The sequence below is a fragment of the Pteropus alecto genome, unplaced genomic scaffold (assembly GCF_000325575.1).
Source record: "Pteropus alecto unplaced genomic scaffold, ASM32557v1 scaffold131, whole genome shotgun sequence".
Lineage (NCBI taxonomy): Eukaryota > Metazoa > Chordata > Mammalia > Chiroptera > Pteropodidae > Pteropus > Pteropus alecto.
Genome location: NW_006434709.1, coordinates 3270001 through 3293442, shown reverse-complemented (window position 1 = coordinate 3293442; position 23442 = coordinate 3270001). Strand labels below are relative to the sequence as shown.

Below are 23442 nucleotides of genomic sequence, written 5' to 3'. Positions count from 1 at the left end.
TAATATTTAATGATAACTCCAAGAGAAAGCTATAGAAAATTGATTTGTATTTTAGTTCCACTTCTTCAGGGATAATGCTTTCTTTGCACTATTTCTAAAATAATAGCATAATCTGTTTAGGTTCACATTTATAATCCCATGGATATGTTAAAAGGCACACACCAGTGATATGTCTCTCATATGGGCAGTTCATGTCTTTTATTCACTCTGGGTTTGCGTTTGCCAGTATTTTGCCTGCCCTTGTGTGTTTTTAGAGTCAAAGTTAAGCTAGTCTCATTGAAAGAATTTGAGAGACTTCCATCTTTTTCGTCTCAGAAGAGTTTGAATATTCAGGAACATCTTTAAATCCATTTGAGTCTGGTTTTGGGAGGGATTAGAAAGATTTTTAATTATTGATTGTATTTTTAAAATATAGGTCAAATTCAATCTCCTTTTTATAATTAAATAGTTTTTAAACAAGTCACAAATCCACATAAACTTATATGTTTTTTTTTTATTCTGGTATATAGTCTTAAAAATTATTTTCAGTTTTGACTGTATTTACAAATCTATTTGCATGAAGTATTTATAGTATTCTACTACTTTCCATAAGTTCTGTTTTATGTGTAGTTATGTCACTGTTTTTATTCTAAAATTTTTTTGTGTACATGTCTTCTCCCTTTTTGTTTATTAATATTGCTAGATTTTGGTCTACTTTATAATTTTTAAAAAAACTTTGTGTGTGTGTGGCTTTTTAGCTAGAGTGTATATAGTTTGGCATAGATTTTAAAAAACTGATTCACAACCTAAATGCCCATCAACAGACGATTGGATAAAGAAGTTATGGTTCATATATACAATGGAATATTACTCAGCCATCAAAAAAATGAAATCCTGCCATTTGCAATGACATGGATGGACCTAGAGGTTATTATGCTGAGTAAACTAAGTCAGATAAAGAAAGATAAATACCATATAATTTTACTTATATGTGGAATCAAGGCACAAAAAGAACAAACTAATCAAAAACAGACTCACAAATATAGAGGACAATCTGATGGTGGCCAGAGGGGCAGGGGAGTTGGGGAGCTGAGAGAATGAGGTGAAGATTAAAGATGTACAAATTACAAATTAGTAGTTGATAGATGGTCATGGAGATGGGGAGCATGACATAGGGAATGCAGTCAGCATTAATGTAATGGCTAGGTGGAGAGCCAGAGCAGAGAAAGAGCAATTAGGGGAATCATTTTATAAACTATGTTAATGTCTATCCAATGTACTGTATACTTGATACTAATAAAAAAACTTTAACACATTCTCATAGCTAAGAAAAAATAACTGATTCAATAAGTAATTTTTATTTAGATATAAGTTATAGGATCAAACATTAGATTTCTTAGAATATCATTTTTGCTCTTAGTTCTTGGATCTCCACTATGAATAATTTTAGGAAAAGAAAAAAAAAATGATCGTGGACCACACACATTGGTCTGCTTTCTTTGTTGCTGGATTTGCTAAGCTTGATATTTAACCACCTAAAATTTAAATGTTAAGTGCTTTCACCTGAAGAAAATATACTTGAATGACTTGGGTTTACCTTCTTAAATGTTTCACTTGGTGATGCCTTTTTAAAGAAATATAGTTAGTTTCTTTTTTAAAAGTATTTTACTTTTTCTACTTTTAGAGTTTTATGTCTTATATTTTACATCTTAGCCTTTGTAAATTTAGGACTATACCATTATTTAATGTTGTTTAGAGATTCATCTGAATTTCCGAAATGCTCGTGAATAAGAACATGGTCTTATATTAGTTTATAAGAGGCAAATCTCATTTAAAGACTATTCAGGGTTCTGGCAGAAGTTAATGTACATTCCTGTTTTGATTCTTGTCCCTCCCACTACTCAACATTCCTGACTCTGGTGACTGTGGAATGAATACTCAAGGAAGGGGGAGGCCTCACTTGAAAGGCTGAGGAATAAGATTTCCAAGCCCAGCAATATGCTTAAGCTCAGAACCTGGTGGTTCATCATGCTTTGTTACACTCAAAAGCTCTAGCCCTGAGCCAGAGAACCGCTTTGGGAGATAGATGAGGGGTGACTGTTAGCATGATGAAAGGTTTCTAAACACTAAGTTTAGAGTATAACTTGATTTAAAAAAATCAAACATTCACAACTCTTTTTAGAATATGTGACACTGCTTCTCCATTCTTATGTAGCCTTATATATAATTTGTAAAATGACTGACAAATAATTGCCTACCGAAGTTGTATAGCCTCTGTTTTAAATTTTTACTTCTACCTTTATCTCCCAAGTTTACTGCTTTCTTTTAATACAGATTTAAAAGAAATAGAAATGTTTTCAATTGCAGATACACCAGGAAGGACTTGTGGCCAGATCCTCATGAAATTAAATTGCCGGGACTAGGCAGATTATATTCATTCCAGCTTTTAAAGTTGTCTTTAAAAACAATCAAAAGGGCACATAGGTAACAACGCTTATTTTTCTGGCAGCTTTTGCTTTAATGCTCACATTCTATATTGGTATTCCCTCCCCCCCACAATTTGGTTAAACATTGTTTGGACAATTTGACTTCTAAAAGGTAGTTATTGTTTTTACGAATTGAGCTAAATAGTTTCTAGGTTCCCTTCCCCAAATTCATGGTTCTTTGGTTAGTTTAAAAGTCTAATGTTATTTGATGAAATGAAGTCATGAGAAGTGACAAAGTTACTTGTGTGATTTTTTTGGGGTGAGGGAGGGGTGAATTTTGAAAGCCAGTAAGCTCTTGTACCAAGCTCCTTGCTATCAGGAGAGTTTTAGAAGATGAAAGTAGTTGTTTAAAAATTTAGTTTGCTTACTTGTATAGATTATATACATAATGTTTAAAGAATTGTGCAACCCATATCTTATAGAGAATGGAATTGAAATGATTTTAGGGGTGAATCTACTTAAGTGACTCAACAGGTAGTAAATACATTAAATTTTAAGCCTCGCTTCTTACAGTAAACTGTTTGGAACCATTCCTGAGATTATTCACTATTGACTAACAGTTGAAATATCATTGATTCTTCCTGCTATTGGAGGCTTCTGCATTCGGTACAGTTATCTGTACCCATGGACCTGACAGTTTAGTGGTGATTTATCGGATGATTATAGGTAATCTTTGAACTGATAAGGACTGGTTCAATTGCGGATACACCAGTTCAGACAGGGAAGTGTGGTGGGATCATACATCTTAGATGGAAGTAAATCAAAGAGTATTTTGAGTAGACCTTCATGATTCAATCAAAGATTGTATGTGTAAAGATTTGGGAGTATGAAGGTAAGAGATGAGGTTGGAAACCACCGTAGGTTTATGAAGAGCCTTCACTGCTGTGCTTTGTTTATATTGGGTACTCATTAGCGGCTTACACAGAAAAATGTAAAGAATAACTTGGGAAGCAAAGAGGTGAATGACAAGAAGCGTCAATGTGATGATAGGCCAAGCAAGAGATACAGTTAGATATGAGTCACTAGGGAGTGACTGTGCAAATGGTAAAGAGAAATGGATTCAGGAGATAGTTCAGAGGTAGATGATCTGGGACTTGACATTTGGATAGAGTGGGAGAACATTGTAGATATTCAATAAGTATTTGTGAATATTTTGGTGTGTTTTAATATGTAATAGAAATTAAATCAGAAAATATTTTGCATTTACCCCTGAAAATCCTGTTTGTTTTTCTGTAGAAATGCCTTTTGAAAATGTAAGCAAACTAAATTTTTAAACAACAATCACTTTCATCTTCTAAAACTAATAAAAACAACTGAAAAATATAATGCAAAGTAGCCTACCAAAATTAATAATGTTATTTTCTTCATGTTTTATAACAATATTCTAGACTTGTTTATATTTTACTTAGTTTATGTTATATAAAAGCTTATGATATTTTAAAAATGAAAGTGAGTGTATTTAATACAAATTTTAACCAAGTTTTCCAATGAAGAGAAATTTGTTGAGGGTTAAAAAGAAAAAAGTGTTGATACATTTCTAGAATTTCAAAATGCATTAAAAATAGGATTATATCCTTAATTTATCCCTAATGGCTTTTTTTTTACAGTAGGAATAGAAGTTTTTACCTACTGTATTTATACTGAATTCCAGTCTGTTCAAACTCAAGGTGAATAAAACCTTAACACCTACAGATATTTTCAATGGTTGGGAGCAGAAAAAGCTTTAATGTATGAAAATGTAGTTATAGCTTAAGACATTTTAATGAAGTGTAAAAAGGAGAACTGCAGGTGTGCATCACCTGTCCAGTCCCACGGTGGTAATTACCTTGCCGTGCCGCCAAGGTTGTTGATGTCTCTAGAAAGTCTCATTTAAACTAATGAAGTAGATGGGCCGGTGGTCCCGGGAGTCGCTGCATGTAAGATTCTGTTAAAAACCTGAGAGCTGCATTGATGTAGGTTGCTTTGTTGTACACTAAAGCTTATTTATTTTAAACATCATGTTGAAGACAAAAATTTCACCTTCGGAAATGGCCACTTTCTACTTGATCTTAGGTGGAATTTTTAAGGTGTCTTTCAATAGCTCTTAGTTATGGAGGCACCTTCATTATCTTTAACATGGAAGCAGTCGGTGGAAAACATCATGCAAAACAGTGGATATTGTAACAGTTTTGAGGTTGATATGTTTACTACTTGCAGTTTGAATATGGATGATGATCGTCATAGTGAGAGTTTTCATTCAAACAAAATAAAATTCTGTGAGGCGCTAAGAAAAAAAAACTGTTGTTTGCTGGAGAGATTAGATCAAAATCTCCCTTCTTATAGTTTCTCATTTTTTCATCATAGTAAGAAATTATTAGGGGAAAATAAGTGGAAAAGAAGCAGGCCATTTCCAGGGGATTGGTGAATTTCGAATATCCACGTTGGGAACTTAGTTTCCATACAGAGAATTATTTTTCACATTTCTCTTTATAAAGTCCAGTCATCTCGAGTAAAACAGAACTATATTTTAACCAATTAATTGATAATTTTGCTTTTTTCTTCAATTCCTAGAGAAATGGGAGGTATATTACAGCATTTTCCCCTTTTTGTATGTATTGGTAATAATTACAGTACTTATAAGTGCCAGCTTTATTATTTCAAGTCTCATTAATGCCTGTTATTTTTATATTAAAATTTTGTATCAATTGATATTTAGTTGATTTTTGTCATAATTTTGAGTTACAACATCAGTGTATTCTTCCTTTATTTATTAGATACACACAAATCCATGTTTTTATCAGTCTTCTGAGAAGAACCAGCTTTTACCGTTGAAGACAAATGTATGGCATTGGTTGAATCCTGGAGATAGTTTTTCTTTGTTAGTTGACAAATACATTTTCCGTGTTTTCTCTACGTATTCTGAAATGGAATTGGAATGTACTTTAAGGTAAGAGTGCCTGATGAAACGAGATTAAATAATGATATTTATAATCTAATGCCTCGGGCATCCACAAATGTTTCAGTAAAAACTATTCTAGTGCTAAATTGTATTGGCGATATAGGAGTTACATGGTGTGTGTGTGTTTCTAAAAAAACATTTGACTTTGGAAACTTATGCCTCGATAGAGATTGTTCCCACATGTGGTGTCTTTTCATTGTGTTCAGAATATATTTTCCATCTAAAAATAACCAGAATAGTTAATTTGAAACTGATATTTTCTTAATCTTCTCTTTAGTTTTTAAAATTCTATTAAGGTATTAACCTCTGGCTTAGACTACAGTTGTATAACTTCTCTTATAAAAATAACAGAAAATATAGAATAGAGAAACTGAGGAAATGAGTTATTACAATAAGCATCTGGAGTAAAGTTAAAAGTAATATGTTCGTTCTGTTGAGGCAGTCATTAGCAGATTATTTGCCTTTGTTTCAGCTTTTAAACTATTGAATACATAAACTGGACCCATAGAAGTAGATAGACAAAATTATACATATGTTCTCTAATTGCACTGATATTATGTTAAATTAAAAATCAATAATAATAAAGTAGAAAAATCTTCAAATATTTTGAAGTTAAAAACACATTTCTAAATAACTATGGGCCCAAGGGAAATCACAAGAACAATTAGAAAACATTTTGAAGAGAATGATACTGAAAACAGAACATAAAAATTTGTGAGATGCAAATTTTCCTTAGAGGATAATTTATAATACATGACTGTATTGGAAGGTAAGAAAGCTATAAAACCAGTGATCTATGCTTCTACTTTAAGAAGATAGACAAACTGGAGCAAATTAATCCTAGAATAGATAGAATAAAGGCAATAATAAGAAGAATAAGACTAGAAATCAATGAAATATAAAATAGACAAATAAGATTAACAAAACCAAAAGTTCTTTGAAAAGATTAATACAATTAGGAAACCTTATCAAGGCTTACCAAGAAAAAAGAAAGCTGGAAAACACAAATTATCAGTATCTGGAGTGGAAGAGGGACTATCACTACTGAACCTACAGACCTTAAAAGAATAATGAGAAATATTTAAAACTGAATGCCAGTAAATTTGGCAACCTAAATAAATGCATACATTCCTTGAAAAATACAGCTTAATAAATCTGATTCAGGGAGAAAGAAAAATCTGGTGAATCTTATATCAATTAAAGAAATTGGGTTCACAATTTAAGAATTTTCCACGAGGAACTTCACTAGTGAATTCTCTTAAACTTTCAAGGAAGAATATCAATATTAGATGTTTTTGCCCAAAATAGAAGAGACTATACTTCCTTTCTCATTTTATGAAGCTTCCGTAATCCTGGTGCCAAAATCAGACAAGAATATTACAAGAAAAGAAAATACAGACTCATATTCCTTATAACAAAATATTTACATGTCAAATCCAGCAATGTGTGATAAGGATAATATGCTTTGACCAAGTGGAATTTGTCCAAAAAATGCAAGGTCAATTTATGACATAAAAATCAATCAATGCAATTCACTCTTATAGATTAAAGAATTATCACTTCAGTAGATGTATAATAATAATTTTGCAAAATTCAACACCTGTTTATGATTTAAATATACCTTTGAGAAAACCAGGGAAAAAAAGAAACTTCCCTCCTATTAAAAAAAGCATACTTAATAGTAAAATATTGAAAGTTCTCCCCCTAAGATTGGGAACAAAACAAAGACGTCTGTTTGCACAACTTTTATTCATCATTTATTGGAGGTCCTAGCCAGTCCAGTAAGGCAAGAAAAAGAAAGAAAATGGATTATTTTGGAAAAAAAGTAAAACTTTATTTGCAGATGATATGATTGTGTGTTTTAGTTTGTTCCACATGTGACCATGGATGCTTCTGTGTCAGAACATTTAGCTTCCATTCACAAGTTTGGGGAGATTTCACAAGTGACTGTACTGGCCAGAACCCCAGTAGCAGCTATATGTGAACTTGACATCAGGATTTTATTTTTCTTCAGGAGTCTAACTAGTTTCTGGTGTTCTTGCAGTTTGCATTTTCTCTTTGGATGCTGGGTGGTGATCTTCACTTTTCTGGACTATCTGGACAAATACTGAATAAGTAAATATCTCTTATGCCTTGAGAGAGATAGCTGCTCCCCATCTCATAAATAGCTGTGGTTTTTAGGCCCATAATTTGGAAATATTAATGTATTTTATGATGATACCATGGGCAGAAGATGAAGAACACGTTCTACTCTATGCGTTTTATTCTATTATACTATAATCTGCTTTTTTGTTCTGCTAAGTCTGAGAAGAAGAGCATTACTCATTAGATGCAATTGAGAGAACCACATTTATAATGACATTGTAGGCAACAAAAGTGTTTTAAATTTAAATGATTAATAAATGAATTTTGATTATATTTTATAGAAATAGTCAAATGTTTGATGAAGATGACATACTGAATAGGACACCAAAATCTTCCTTGGCTAATTTGCCTGACGAGGCAACTGGTGCCCCACAGCTGGAAAGAAGCACAGAAATAGCGACGGCCCAGACTTCTACCTCAAATAGTGTGGTGAGAAATTTAAAATCTCATCCATTTGTAAATATGTTCCTTCAGTTATTTCGAGGAGGAAAAGACAACTGAAATTAGACATATCATGACAATACCTCTAGCACTGATCTGCTTTTGCTGTTTTTAAGTGAAGCTCCAGAGAATATCACACTAGACCAACACTTCAACTAACAGAGATAATAAATTTCTTTCTTTGAGAAATTTGAATGACTTGGTCCACAGTTGCAGATAGATTTTTTTCATGGTAGTTTTCTGCAAAGTAAATAATTTTAAATTTCGTTAAGGATGCATGATTATTTTTAGTAATTAATAAAATAGGTGCCTTTTTAGTCTTTCCTAGGTGAATGTACAGACTTCAGTAAGCAGCAGTCCAACACTGCTGAGAGGAAAAGAATCCTTCCAGCGTGGATGTTAAGAGGAAATCTTAGCGATCGAAACCTTTCAGCACCAGTCATCAGTGGAAGTAGGTGTTATTTCAATGAAACATTAAGCGGAATTTGAAAGTTTTTCTGAACAAATGGAGATAGTGTAGTAATTTTTTAAGTGTATAACTTAGCCTAACATTTTTTTAGATATGTACATGAAGTCTTCTTTAAAACGAAAGCTATTAATCTATGCCATTTATCAAACATCCTGCTATTATTTTTTGATTTAACAAGTGCTTTTTATCTTATGTGCTAGACTTAATCATATTACCATAGCTTTTCAAACAAACCTATTGGTGTCATGTCTAAGATAAAAGGCCAGCACAGTAAGGGCTTTATAAATTAATTTAATTAAATAAAAAACTACTAGACACTCAACATTATGTGCTGGAAGATTTAAAGAAGAGGTGACCCCTGTGCTAGTATGGCTCACTGTCACAGCAGATTTGACAGTGATTTATTTCATCTGCTGGATATTCCCATTGGTTCAAGATTATTAAAATGTTTTATGCATTGTCTTGTTTACTCAGCATTTTATTTGCAACTTTTCAGTCATCTCAGGTTCGGTTTCTGTTGACTGCTTGTTTTCTTTTATAGGTGTTACAGTTTCCTGTTTATGCTCTTATTTAGTGACTTTCTTTTTGATGCTGGATGCCATAAGTGATATATTGTAGACACTTCTGATTTTATGTTCTTCTGAATACATATTTTTGTTCTAATAAGTAATTACTTTAGCCTATAGGTGATTTTCTTCTAATAGACAAATAATTCAGGCCCTAAACTCTGTTTCCCCTGTGTGGATGGCAGCTGCAGTCTCTGCTTAGTTCTTTCAGCTTATTCTTTCCTCTGGATTCTGGGGCTTTCTCCCATGCCAGTCATCAGCCAAAGAGTTGTATTGATTTTATGTGAAAATTTTGGTTCTTGGCTCTCTGAATCTTTCTTTCTTCTAAGATTTTATTCCTAACGTTCTACCTACTCCATGGACCTCAAATTCTGTCCCCAGACGAGTTAAGCCAGTAGGCTGCAGCTTTCTGTTACCTGTGATTTAGGGGATGCCTTCAGAAAAAAAGCCACAAATTTACAAACCTCACAGGTTGTAGTTAGTTTTTCAAGCTTAGACTCTTCTCTAGTTCTGCCTTTCAGGTCATTCTCCAGTGCCTGCAAGTTTGGTTTTTTTTTATATATTTCCAAAATTTATAATGGTTTTCTTTAGGATGATTAGTTCATTCAAGCTACTCTTTCGTTTTACCCTGAACATTATCTTTTATAAATTAACAGCACAATTGAATATATATTTTAGTTGATATTACTACTCTTATTGTTTCTAATATTCAGCATAGTGGTCACAGAAGTCTTCTAAAGTTTGATTGATAGATTGAATGATTGATTTTTATTTTTTGAGGTGACCTCACAGATTGCAAAGACCTTGCAGTTTACAATTCCTTATTATTATTATTTTTATTTTTTACGCCTACAGCACCTGGTCTTCCTAGGTGGTCTCCCATCTCAAGTTTTTGATCAAGGATGTTATGGACAGGATATTCCTCATGTAATGCTAGTTTGGATTATAGTGGGATAAGAGTGATCTCATGGGAAAAATAGGTTGTATATTATGTGTTGAGGTAGATGTGATTTAATCTGGAGATTTTTTGTATCTAAACCTAAAATTTTCTGGAAAGAGTTTTTTTCCATTACAGAGTTTTTAATTCCCTCCCTCATCATTACCTATATATTTTATCAGTAATATTTCTCATGAAATGTGCTAATTCTTAACTTGCCTGAAGATAATGGTGAATGAGGGTGGTAGTGGGGAGAGGGCAGCCACTTTTCCTCAGTGGAATGATTTCTCTAGTATAGAAAGAATAACTTGACCAATATTGGACCAATGTAAATTGCCTTCTTGCAAAAAAGTCCTTTCTTTCACAGTTGTTTTATATTGTAATTGCCTCTATGCTACCGCTGTGTTACTTACAACAATCCAAAATATATTTTGCTTCAAATAGCCAATAACTTTTCCTTGATAGATATACCAGATAAAATTTGAAGCACATTTTTGGGCCCTTCACCTTGAACATACAAATGAGAGTAATCTGACATTGATTTGGACAGGAATATTACATAGTATAAAATGTACTTAAAATGCAAAAGCTTCAAAATAAGAGAAAAGTCTTTGGATTCAGATATATCTTATTATAAAGTTAGACTTTGGGGGAGTACTTGTAATTAAGCAAAGGTAGGTTGCTTAATTTCTTTAAAGACAGGAAGATTTAGAAGTAAATTAGTACTTAAAACCAGCTAATGAAAAATTGGAATAATTGGACTTTTTCTGCTATGTAGTTCTTATTTTATTGTTATTTTATTTGTTTGTTTAAATATCACCTAGCTCAATAGACCAATGCTAGTGATTTTTAAAAATCAATTTCCAGGATGCATTTTAGGATCATTTAGATGTAGTTTACTTCTGTCTTTTTGCAGCCTTTGTACTGTACTGTATTCATTAATATTTATTTAGATGATCTGAAACCATCTTGATTTTTTTTGGTAACTTCTGGGTCATTAAGTATAGGTCAGATAATGTTAATTGATGTTAAATGACTTATCCAAGATCACTTAATAAATGCCAGAGCTGTAACTGAGACCTAGCTCTGCCTGACTTGAAAGCCCATGCTCTGAACTGTGTCACTATACAGCCACCTAAATTTACCCTTTATATGTTCTGTTTTTTTCTTTTGGATTATGCTCTTGTGTTCTCACCTAGATCTTTTCTCAGTTTAACTCCTGATTTAGTCCTGATATGTATGTGAACGTTTGCTGTGATCAGGCTATCCTTTCAGTTTTTCAACTGGTATATAGTTCATTTTATTTTTCAGGTCCCCAGCTTTTGGACGTTATCATGAGTTTCTCAGGCCTGAGATAGGGAAGTGAATATGTTTGGACAAAGGCTGTCAGAGCCTCCGCTTTTAGGCCCCAGGACAAGTCATAACTCCTAGGTTATGACATTCTTGCTAGATTGAAAAAGGAACTTTTATATTTTCACTGGTATCATGTTACTCTGTAGTACTTTTCTTTCCCCATCTTCTAACTCTCCAACCTGGAGTCATGAAAAGTAGCACATGCTGGTAAAGATTGAAGTAGTAAGTAGTCCCCAGACCATTCGGTTTGCATTTCATTTTGTATTCTGAATATTTTTTGTATGACAACTCAGTGTAGATTATAAATATTGAACTGACTTTGTTTAATTTGAGTGTAATTCAAAATTTACTTAAAATGCTAGTTATTCTATATATTTATTTCTAGCCATGCTACTAAAAGATCTAATCAATAGGTTTTTAGCCTCTTGGATTTTCTAGCTATATAATCATATCTACAGAATTATGATGCTTTTGACTCTTTTGACCTATCTACTGCTTTTAAAATTTTTTATTGTCTTATGTCATGAGCTAGATTCTATAAATTTTAAATAAAAATGGGCAAAATTGGCATCTGTGTCTTATTTCTGATTTTAATAGGAAATTCTGTTAGTATTTCAGCATTTAATAAGATTAGTATTCAATTTTGATACTCTTTTCATGTTTAGGATGTTTTAGTTTTTTCATGAATGACTGTTGAATTCTTTGAAAAAAATTTTGGTATAGAAAGAGTCTTACATTTTCATGTGTTAATGTAATTGATTATGTTGGTAGGATTCCTGTGGTACACGCTTGCATTCCTGGAATAAGTTCAGTTTTATCATTATGGCTTATTATTTTCATACTCTGTTAGATTAGATTTGCTAATATTTAGTTTAGGACATTTTAACCTATATTCACAAATGTGGTTAATATTTTTCTCCATGTGTGCCATCTGTGTCAGATTTTGACAGTAGAGCTGTGTCAGCATTGTAGAAAATGAATGAGGGGTTTTCCACATATGCTCAAGGACCATTTGAATAACAGAGATAGATATGTTTCTTTATAGAGCTTTCCTACATCACAGTCTGGGCCTGGTGCCTGCTTTTTACAATTGATAGTTCTGGTATAAGAAAGGTAAGTTAGACCAGCAAAAGAGAATGAAACACTTAGAAACAGATTAGAATAACATACATTTAATGTATAAAAAATTATCAGTTCAAATTGATGTGGAAAGGATGCATTATTATTATAAACGACATTGAGAAAATTAGCTTTCAGTTTAGAAGAAAATAATAGTAGAGCAGTAACTCATACCATATTAGTAAGTAAATTTCTACTGAATTAATATTCTTAATGTAAAAGTTAAAACTATTAAGGCATTTGGAGAAAATATGGGGAAAATATTTTTATTACTTCCAGGAGACTTAATAAAGATGATAGGAGCCTAGAACAATAAGGGAAAATTGACAAATTTATCTAGATTAAAAATGAAAAAAATGTTTGTATGCAAGACACTATACACAAAGTCAAAGGCAAATAGCAGACTAGAGAACAATATGCTAGTTGATATCTATCGTACTAATAAAATACATAGAAGGTTTTTATTAGCTGTCTACTTGATAACAAAAAAGAAGGTAAAAGCAGTAGAAATTTTGGGCATTGCAGATAACACACTACAGAAGAAGAAATACAAAAAGCCAATAAGTATATGACTACTGTCAGATAGGAAAGTGTAAATCGAAACAACCAGATACCATTTTTTGTTCATTAAACTTATCAAAATCTAAGCAATTGATAGTAACCAGTGCTGACAGAAATGGGTATCATTGAACATAGTTGGTGGAAATATAAGTATGGTACAGTCATTTAAAGTTACTTGCCCATATCTCTTAACTTTTTAAATATGCAACACACTTTGATCCAGAAATTCTAGGTATTTAATCCACAGAAATAAGAGCATTTATACTTTTAGCCCTGCTTGTATTTATGTGTACATATTTGTAGATATATTTGCTTAAACTTAGGAAAAAGTTGAGAAAGCTTTACATCAAATTATTAATAAAACTGATTTTAACCTTTGGAGGTTAAAATTGGATGAATGTAATTTTAATGACATATGCATATTAGTGTAACAGCTCATATAAGTAAATGCAGTTATTAATAGTTCACGTAAGTAAAATAAACTGATTTGTTTTAATAGTTAATTTCTTTTATATTTCTATCATTTAACTGTACCGTACCTATCCTGGACTTAGAAAAATATTTGCTATGCCAAATACAAAGATTGTTAAGAGCCAATTAACTTATTTTATGCACTCTTTGTGAAAAACATTTTAACAACAATATCATAATGGCTTCTTCCAATGCAAAAGAAATGAGCTGTGGTCACTAGAAAGAATATTTGTACTAGAGAATTTGGATTTTTAAAAAAATGAATATTTTAAATATATATTTTTTTAACTTTAGGATTTTATGTACATGTTGACACTTGGAATGTAGCAAACTGCTATTTGGGCAGAAGCTATATCTTATTTAACTTACATTTTTAGTTTTTAGCATAATAAGCAATTACCATAGTTGGTTATTTCCTTTGGTTTGACTAATTCATAACTGTTGTAGCATTTGTTTATTCATTTCACCAAGCTGTACAGTCCTGTTTAGTCGTATTTCTGACAGTTTCTAAAATGATGTGGAATGCTTTCTAACTTAGATTCAAAACAAATATTTAAATAATTTAGGTAAAGTTTAGTTATTAGTTTATTCATAAGTTTCTTTTGGTAAATGCATTATTTTTATTTTGGTTCACCTGATTTAGCTGTTTAATAATATGAACAGTACATACTTGATTAATATTTATTTCCTGAACTTAATAGAGTATTTTTTTAGGCTACTTGAATATCCTTTAGAACAGCTCTGAGCAAACTATAGCCCATGAGCCAAATCTAGCCCACTGCCTGTTTCTGTAAATAAAATTTTATTACAATACAACCATGCTCATCCATGTATGTATTATCTGTGGCTACTTTCACACTACAAAGGCAGAATTAGGTAGTTGTGAAAGATACCATATGGCCCACAGAACTTAAAATATTTACTTTCCAGCTTTTTGCGGAAAACTTTTGCTTTACGACATTAGACTATGGATGGCCTTACATACCTATATCCAGGCTCTCAAGGGAATCTTTGGACAGATTCTGTTTATGTTCAAAATTTATTTAGTCAAGCATGTTTACTGAGCACCACTTTTGTTCTGGGCACAGTTCTGGGTATTGGAGACACAAGGGGTAAAACAGAGAACAAGGTACACAAAGTCCCTGTCCTTATGAAGCTATCTATCATTTGAGTATAGAGAAGATAACAACTAACCATGAAGATTTTCCTCTTAAAGGAGGTAGATCTTTCTTCTTTTCTGATTAGATAGTTCATGAATTTGTTAACAAAATGTGATACTAACTTAAATTTCCTGACTGTACTGAACCTTGGGAAGTGTGACATAGAATACAGTGTTCATTGTTACTTATACTTATTTTCTTCATTGGTGAAGTTCATAGAGGTCACTCTCCCTTTTGGGTCATTTTGGGTTCTTAATATGTATTTCATATAACAAGTTGAATTCCTCACTGTGGAAGTTAGGGGCTCAATAAGTATATGTAAAATTCATCAGATAGCTATATGTCAGATTTTCTGTTAGAAAAATTCAGTGCTAAAATAAAAAAATATATATATGATAGCTAACATATATCAGGTGCTCTCCTACACAGTTTATAATTATAATTCCCTTTTTCCAGATGATGAAACCAAAGTTCACAGAGGTGAGGTGAAATGGTTAAAGGATGGAGCCTGCTCACACTAGCATCTTGGCCTGGCTGACGCCAGGGCTGAAGCTCTTGGCCGTTGTTCTACTTAACACATTTTGAGATTTGCAAATAAGTGTTTTCAAGTTGGCATTAATATAAATGGAACTTTGATTTACTTGCCCATTTATCTTTTTCCTTTTTTTGGGTGTAGATTATTGGTATTTGAAGATGTAGGAGATAATTTTCTTCTCCTTTTTCTTTGTGTCTGTGTGCTTTTGTGTGTTTAAGATACAGTAACCCAGGAAAGTCCAGAAGAAGGAACCTGCAAAGATAAAACCCAAGTAAACATAACACACCAAGGAAGAAAGCGATTGATTTCACCGGGAAGCTCAGAAAGTACATCACCAGTGCAAGACACAGGAAAAAAGTGCAAAAATGCTGATCAGGAAAAATCTATCATTTCACCCAAGGTGATTTTTTAAAGAATTCATTGTTCAATTGTTCTATCAAGTATTCTAGATAGGAATGGATTATATGTTGTATACAGCAAGGAAAAACCAAAATTGCTTTTTTTATTAATGAATTGGTGACATTTGTAAAGACAAAATCTAGCCCAGATTTTTTGGAGTTGGGGGGCAGGAGTGTTTATTGAAACTAATCTTTAATAAGAGTATTTGCATTGTTGAAAAGAAAGCTATTTAATTTAGAAATTTTCAGACTGGGAAATAAGTAGAGACCACTTGACTCTAGTTATCATTGGTACCTCTATTCTGAAAATCTGGTTTCTCCTATTTTGTTGGTCATTCTCAAGTGCATGTAACCAACTTCTTAGATAATTGTGAAGAGGAGAACAACTAATGAGCTCATTCTTAATAGCCTGTTGCAGGATTACTTCTGGGCTAACTTACAGTCTTTATAAACCTTCTCTTTTGGTTTTTGCTAACTCACTAAAATGGTTTGGCTGACTTAAGTATTCTTTTAACACTGGGTACTTACAGAAAATGTGGCCTATGTTGAATGCATCTAAAAAGAGAGAGAGAAGAAAATAAAAGAGATGGCCCCTGGGCAGAGAGGTCAGGTATTCTTCCCTTCAGTAGAGGGGTGGCTTTAGGTGACAGTTTTCACAATCATGTAGACTTGTGGCCGAGCTCTGTGGGTCCCCTCCTTTGGCTCTCACTGAGACTCCTTTAGTCTCAATGAGAGCCAAAGGAGTAGGATTGCTTTTAGAATAGTGTGCACTGGAATGATAGAAAGGCCAGCAGCATTTCAGAGGGTCAGGCTGTTTACCGTCTTCCCTTCTCTCTTGCTGCCTCTCCCGTTAGAGCAGATCCAACTTCTCACTGGATCCTTTCTTCCAGCTAGAGAAGTGGGGTCTAATCACTATAGGCTCAACTCCTTTGCTTACTTACAGAGTCGTTTAATAAATGAAAACAAAACATTTTCTGACTCACATATAGTGGCCATAAAAACTTATTAAAGTAAAACTTGTTTTCTTTGAGTGCTAACATGTTCTACTCTCTGAACATGTTAATATGACTGCTTCTTTTTCCAAGAAGAGAAATTATTTTTTTCAGAAAGCAATCTAGTATACATGTTTTACTATGTTAATTTCAACCCATAAAGTTTGGTAATCACAAGTAAAACTTTCAGAAACACTTTCATAATTGATAAGAGTATAGAGAGGACCAGTAAACAGATCCAAAATATTTGAGGTATTTAGAGATTTTGAAGACATCAATTTTTTTTGCAATTGCTCTCTATCTTAAGATTTCCAAAGGAGGTTCGCCTCTCACAGCACAGGAGAAACAGAGCTCAAGGTTTCATAACCTTTTCGTAACCCTTTATGCAGGGCTCTCAGGTAAAGCTGGGCCAGAGAAGATGACTTAGGCTGAGACCCAAGCAGGCCTTTTCAAGCCGCACCCTCTGTCCCTGCCCAGTTTGTCTTAACACTGTCTTGCAGCTGGTCCTCAAGGGGTGTCTAAGTGTGGAGCAGGTGGGAGGGAAAGTTAAAAATGAGCGAAAACAATAGGCTAGGCCCACCTGTTTAGCCTAATGGTGGGAGATTGGCAATTATAAGGGACTAAGAACAGTTTGGCCAGGCCTGCAGAGTAGGCTGGGATCAGTTTACTTGGAAAGGATCAAATCACATTCTCCTGGGGAAGAGTAAGAAAAGAAGTGGAGAGAAGGGGCAGAAATCACCTTCCCCCCACTGGGTCCTACTGTTCAGATTCTGACTCATTTGGTCTGTGCAGCCAGTACGTTAGCATGATTTTAAATAAATTCTCTCAATATGCACTCAGAATTGAGAGCTGCTAATATATCATTGTTCAACAAATTAGAGGAAACTGAGGCCTAGATCACATTGCTAAAGACCTTGAGCCTCAAACGTAGACCTTTTCATCTGGGCACAATGGGTTTTTCTACCATATGTATTAGACTCTTCAAGAATTTTGTCTCTAGTAACTTCTGATAATGCAGATAATTGCTCTAAAAGAGTCCATTTTGATCAGTTCTCTTTTGTCTTTCTGCAGCTCCTTACCAGTTATGTAATTGTCTAATTTGAGAGTGAAAATGAGAGTGTTTGAATCTGTTAACTTTAAAGAAAAGGATGCTCTGTCTTGTACACAATCTAATTAGGACTCAGTTGTAAGTGAGAGAAGGAAATCTAACTGAAACAACTTAAGCAAAATAGTCTCGTGAAGTATATCGACAGGCCATTGCTGGGAAACAGGCTACCCTAACGCTTAGTGACTTCACATAGAAATCAATGATTTATTATTTCTTATAATTCTGTGGGCTGGCTGGGCTCAGCTAGGCACTTCTTTTGTGACAGTTTTGTGTCAGCTGGGCTGTATTCAGCTGGGAACTTAGCTGAGGCTGGAGCACCCAAAGTGGCTTCACACACATGAGTGGTGCCTCGGCGAGGGTGGATGGAGTGGGGAAGCAGTAGATGTGGCAGTTGGGAAAGGGAAGGGGAGGGCTTGTTTGGCTTGAGGCAATGGAGGCATATCTATGAAAGCTGTCTAATAGACAGAAATGAAAGTTGGTCTCACATGGAAGATAAAAATCATGGCTAGAGAGTTCTGTTGTAGCCATATAATTTGGAAGCAAACTTGCAAACATTTCATTCGGAGTATATGAGAGTATATTCAGTTGGATACTTTGGCAGTGAGAGCCATTTCCAGTTATACTGCCAGCTCTGTCCTGTGGTCGTAATTGCTGAAGCAAATAAGCTGGCTATTAAGTATCTAATTTCTCTGCATATAGATGCCTCCTATGGAGTCTTAGTCATTTTTCATCGTGGACATAGCAGTGGAGATGAAGACTATAACTCTACATAGCTATTTCTTAAGAAAGGCTGTATCCCCCAGGGCTCCTCAGTATTAGTTTACTACATCAAGGAATCTTATACCCTTTGCTCCTTCCTGATTGGTCATTTGAGTTAGTATCATTTATAGCATAGTTCTGATCGGTCCCATAGAAACATTTTTTTATTTGTTATTCATTCATTCATTCAGTCAGTCAATAAGCAAATAGTAATATGGTGGCATTAATTAAGCTATTAATAGTAACAACTAAAAAAAAAAAAAAAAAACCTGACCATTTAGTGAGTTCTTATTCTGGGCTAGACCCAGCACTTAGATATAATTATTTCAATTAATTTTTAGAAAATCTTGGGAAGTGTGTTGATTATATCCCGGTTTATAGATCAGGAAACCTGAGGTTCTGAGAATTTAAATCAACTTGTTTAAGGTCGAAGGTTAAGAGATGGCAATGCTGGTTTTTTACTTCAAAGATTATTCTAGTAATCGTTACACTAAACAGTCTTTCTGTTATAAATAAAGCAGTGTGCTAAGGTCTGGGATTACAAGAGCTCATAGTCTTGTTAATAAGGATTTCATAGTTTTGTGGGAGACATAATTCAAATCATAAAATAATGTGACCACACTGACTTTTTTGGAAGCTGTGAGGAAGATGACCTAAACCAGATGGAGGATTCCTAGGGAAGGGTTCCTAAAAAAGTGATCTGAGCTGAATCTTAAGAGAAGAATTGTAGGCATGACCCAGGTGCAGAAGAGGTAGAGTTAGAAGTCCATCCCAGGTAGGTGGCACAGCTGGTATAAGAGCAAAGGGAATACAAATAATATGCCAGGAACTACTGTTCTTAGAATTCTTGGTACAGAGTAGGTGGCAGTGTGAGATGAGGGGGAGCCAGCATTGGGAACTGGTTCCTAGGGGGAGAACCTTGAAATATTTTCAGCCACAGAGATAATCCCAGCAGCTCTTCAGAGGACAGATTGAAAGAACACAAGATAAAGGACAGAGGGATGAGGGAGGAGATTAAGGCATCAACACAAACAAGAAATAAAGAAAATTTGACCCAGGGCAGTGACATTAAGGATGATGCAAAGGCATTGGATTAAAGAAATATTTAGGAAGCAAAGCTGCAGGACTTGTTGCTTGGATATGGGGAAAGCGAGGGAAAGGAGGGAAAGAATGAGGGAAGATAGACCTCCAAGGTTCCGGCTAGAATGAACAGATAAATCATGTTGGCTGAAACTATGGTTGGAACACAGAAGGAGGATTTCAGGTTTGACATTTTGAGTTTGAGGTTCATGGGATATTTGGGAAGAAATACCTAGCTAGTGGTTGAATATATGAGTTTGAATTTCAAGAGTGTATTTGGAGGTAGAGTTTAGGATTTTTTGGTCTTTAGCACGCAGGTGGTCATAGGATTGATGCAGGGCTTTTAAGGCATCTTATTAACACAAGATATTCATTCCAAGGACAGCTTGGAAACAACACATTACCTCGTTGACTCATATTAGGGGAAGTTCTTTATTCTGTCCCTTGTAGTACATATAAACCTCAGATGGTTGAAGGATGGGGAAGGGCTAGTGTTGGGCTCTTTCAATAGCCTTAATAATAGTACATTCCAGCTGCTTGCAAGCACCAAGGTCACCTTCCACTAGATCCATGCTCCTCGATCCCTGAGGTCTCTCACATGTTTTTTTACAGTGTAGGAGATCTGGTCTCTCTATAATGAATCTCTAGCCTCCCACACTTCTTTCATCACATTTTCATCTAATCTAAGCAATGTAGGTACTCATAAAATATGAAGCTCTCTGCCTTTCCCTTACTTCTTCCAAATATAGCACACCTTTTATCCTTCCTGTCCCCTCTTTTGCCAGTTCAGTGACTTGCTCATGAGCTTTGTAATTGGCACAGTACAAATTTATATCTCAGCAAACTTACAAATTACTGCATGTAATGGATTTTGGGATCATTTATAAATAATTGAAACCATGAATGTTAGATTCTTGAATGCCAAGGGTCTACTGAATATCAATATTTCATGGAGTTCCATTATGAATTCCAGCTTTTGTGACTCTTAAAATATATTTGAGAGCTCCTGATCCATATATTGATATTTGTGACTTTATCATTCTTTTTAAGAATAAATTAACATGTTAAACATACTTTGTGATGATATTAAAAAAAAAACAACAAATCCTTTGCATTTCATGGAAATAGAGGGAGTTGAAATAAGGTATCAGGTGTTTCATATCTTATATTTCATCTCATTTTCTTTGGTTTGTTTTTTATTTTAAGTGGCAAATAATACATGCTTATTGTCAAAAATATTCAGAAGCATGTGAAGTAAAAAGTGAAAATCTTAATTTCCCTCATCCTTCAGTCCCATCGTCCTACCAATACTTAGATTTGTATCCTTCTAAACCTTTTCATTTGGATTTACACAAGTAAGTTCCCACTTAGATATATAGGACATTTTCTTTAAAAAATAAATGGAATCATAGTATGTATATTGTTCTTATTTAATTTAAAAAATCTTTAGATATATATAGAGAGATCTACTTCTTTCCTTTCAACCTCTGTATGGTGTTTCATGGTAAGAATATATTCTAATTTATTTAACTACTTCCCTAGCCATGTCCTTTTTTCTTTTTTTCCTATAATTTATGAAGGATGTTGAGTGGGCTCTTTTGTCTCCAAACTGTTGCTAAGGCCTAAAACTGGGGAAAAAAGTATTATGCATAAGTGTCATGTTTAAAAGGAGCCCCTACCAATGAGAGCCAGACCTTGTCCCATAGGACTTATCAAAAGGTATGAGAAGTAAGTGTTCACTGTCCCACCCCCAGGATTTATACAGAGAGAACTGAGGAACGAGAGGGTTTTAAGATGTGAGGGAGTGCTATGTTTGTGGGGAGAAGTTATTTTCTCCCTTTCTCAAATCAAGAGAAGAGATGCACTCTAAGAGAATTACTTGTGAGACTGGCATTTAATTGGACATCTGCTTAGCCAGTGTGGATTTGCTGACCTGCTCTATTAGTACCTGAACCGAGGAAAAGAAAACTGGTGAGAGTTGACCCAGTGGGGGACTGCCAAGTGGGGAGGTGGGTCAAGATTGCCCCATTCCCACCCCCGAGTTCCAGTCTCTGGTATGTGCCAGTTGGTCCCGTCGCAGAGGGAGATGAGAGTGGGGTATGGTTGAGCAGCTTGAGAGAAAAGAGTGTGTTTTAGAGCAGGGATCCCCAATTCCCCGGCCATGGACTGGTACTGTCCATGGCATGTTAGGAACCGGACCACACAGCAGAAGGTGAGTGGAGGGCCAGAGAGAGAAGCTTCATCTGTATTTGCAGCCGCTCCCCAGCGCTAGCATCACCACCTTGGCTTCACCTCAGATCATCAGGCATTAGATTCTCATAGGAGCATCTGTCCCTGGTGCCAAAAAGGGTGGGGACTGCTGTTTTAGAGGAATGCAGCATAAATGTCACCAGCTGAGGGTCAACTCCAAGAGGTAGCCTAATGATTGCTTTTCCTATAGGTTATTTATTACTATACAAGAAACACGATAAGACCTAGGTGTCTTTTGTAAGGTCTTTAGTCAGTTTGGATAGTATTTTAAAGTTACATACTGTGTTCTTAAGAAAAAAATATCAAAACACTTAATTAGTTCAAAAGAAGTCATGTTAATATTTTCTCAAGAAATTATAGCTCTTGGATATTAAGTAATATTAAAATCAGCTTTTCTCAGATGGCAGGCAGTATACATGAGTCCTTAGTTATAAATGATGAGCATTCACATGTATGAGCAATGTTTCTATTCCACAGAAAGTATAAATAATTAAAAGGTCATTCTTAATAGAATAAAACAAGGGATACTCTTTGTGCTGGTGATAAATACAAATTAAAAAGGTTCTGCACTGCTAATGAGCATATTTACTTGGTTCAAAACACCTCTAATTAGTTAAACTGAAACTTTTATTCAGACCATGTGAAAGGAATCATGTTTATTTTCCGAATTGGTCATAACATAGCTTCATGAAAAGGTGAGCGAGGAGCAGTTTTACCATTCAGCTATAGGAAAAAAATCATGAGTAAATTTAGAAGATAGAAATAAAGTATTGCAGTAACTTATAAGAAATTATAAGGAAAGTACATGTTAAGAGTGTTCACATTGTTGAACAGGAAATTTAAGAGCTGAGTAGGTTTTTGGGGAAAGATTATATTCAAATGAAAGCAAATGTTGTGTTATGTTTTATTTGTATTTCTCTGGTTATTTGTCACTGAATGTTTGACATGATTATAAAGGTTTGATATGACTGTAAATTCCTTTTATAGTAACTATATATTGTTTTAAAGTTATTAAACTAGAGACATAAAAATGGTATTTAATAACTAAAATGTAAATATTAAAGTTTTTAAAATATGCATATTATACAAATCTTGTAGTTTCATGCTTTTATGCTTAAATTTACATATTTCTTTCAAAACACATTTCATTTATTTCTATTTTTTTCTTCTGATTTGTCTTACAGGAAGTGCCACAATCATATTCTGCATTTACATTAAGTAACACAAAGGTGACTAATATTAAAACTAATACGCAGAGAAACGAAATCCCAATAGAGGAACTCGGTAAATTTTCTGAACTTCAAACCATCGCTAAAGGAACTCCAAATAAAGAAGAGGCAGTGAGCCATTCTGAGAGTTGTTCAAGCGCCCAAGGCAAATCCTTCCATGATAAGTCTCAGGGGTCTCAACCTGAGTCCAGTTCTGCTCCCTCCAGTCCTGGAACTTTGCATGCAAAGGCCACTCATTCAGTTCTACAAGGTTCTGAAGAAAAGGTTAAGAGGACATCCTGCATGTATGGGGCAAACTGCTACAGGTAAAATAAAATTACAGGTAGCCTATTTTTTACATTATTTACATTATTTCAATAGCATGTAGCTATGTAGATATATGCTATCGTGTGTTAAAAGCCTAATAAAACACATTGGCGTAAAGGTTAGGAGCTTTATCATGTGTCTGCTCGTTGCACCCTCTCAG

General features: G+C 34.2%; 1 protein-coding gene across 1 annotated transcript in view; it reads left to right on the top strand.

The window, feature by feature from the left end:
* APLF (aprataxin and PNKP like factor) overlaps window positions 1-23442 on the top strand; it is a 68393-nt gene that overhangs the window by 17139 nt on the left and 27812 nt on the right. The window contains exons 3-7 of the mRNA XM_006909531.3: window positions 5219-5391; window positions 7830-7977; window positions 8308-8440; window positions 15379-15560; window positions 22932-23281. Of these exons, the coding sequence (XP_006909593.2) occupies window positions 5219-5391; window positions 7830-7977; window positions 8308-8440; window positions 15379-15560; window positions 22932-23281 (986 nt within the window). The remainder of the gene's footprint in view (window positions 1-5218; window positions 5392-7829; window positions 7978-8307; window positions 8441-15378; window positions 15561-22931; window positions 23282-23442) is intronic.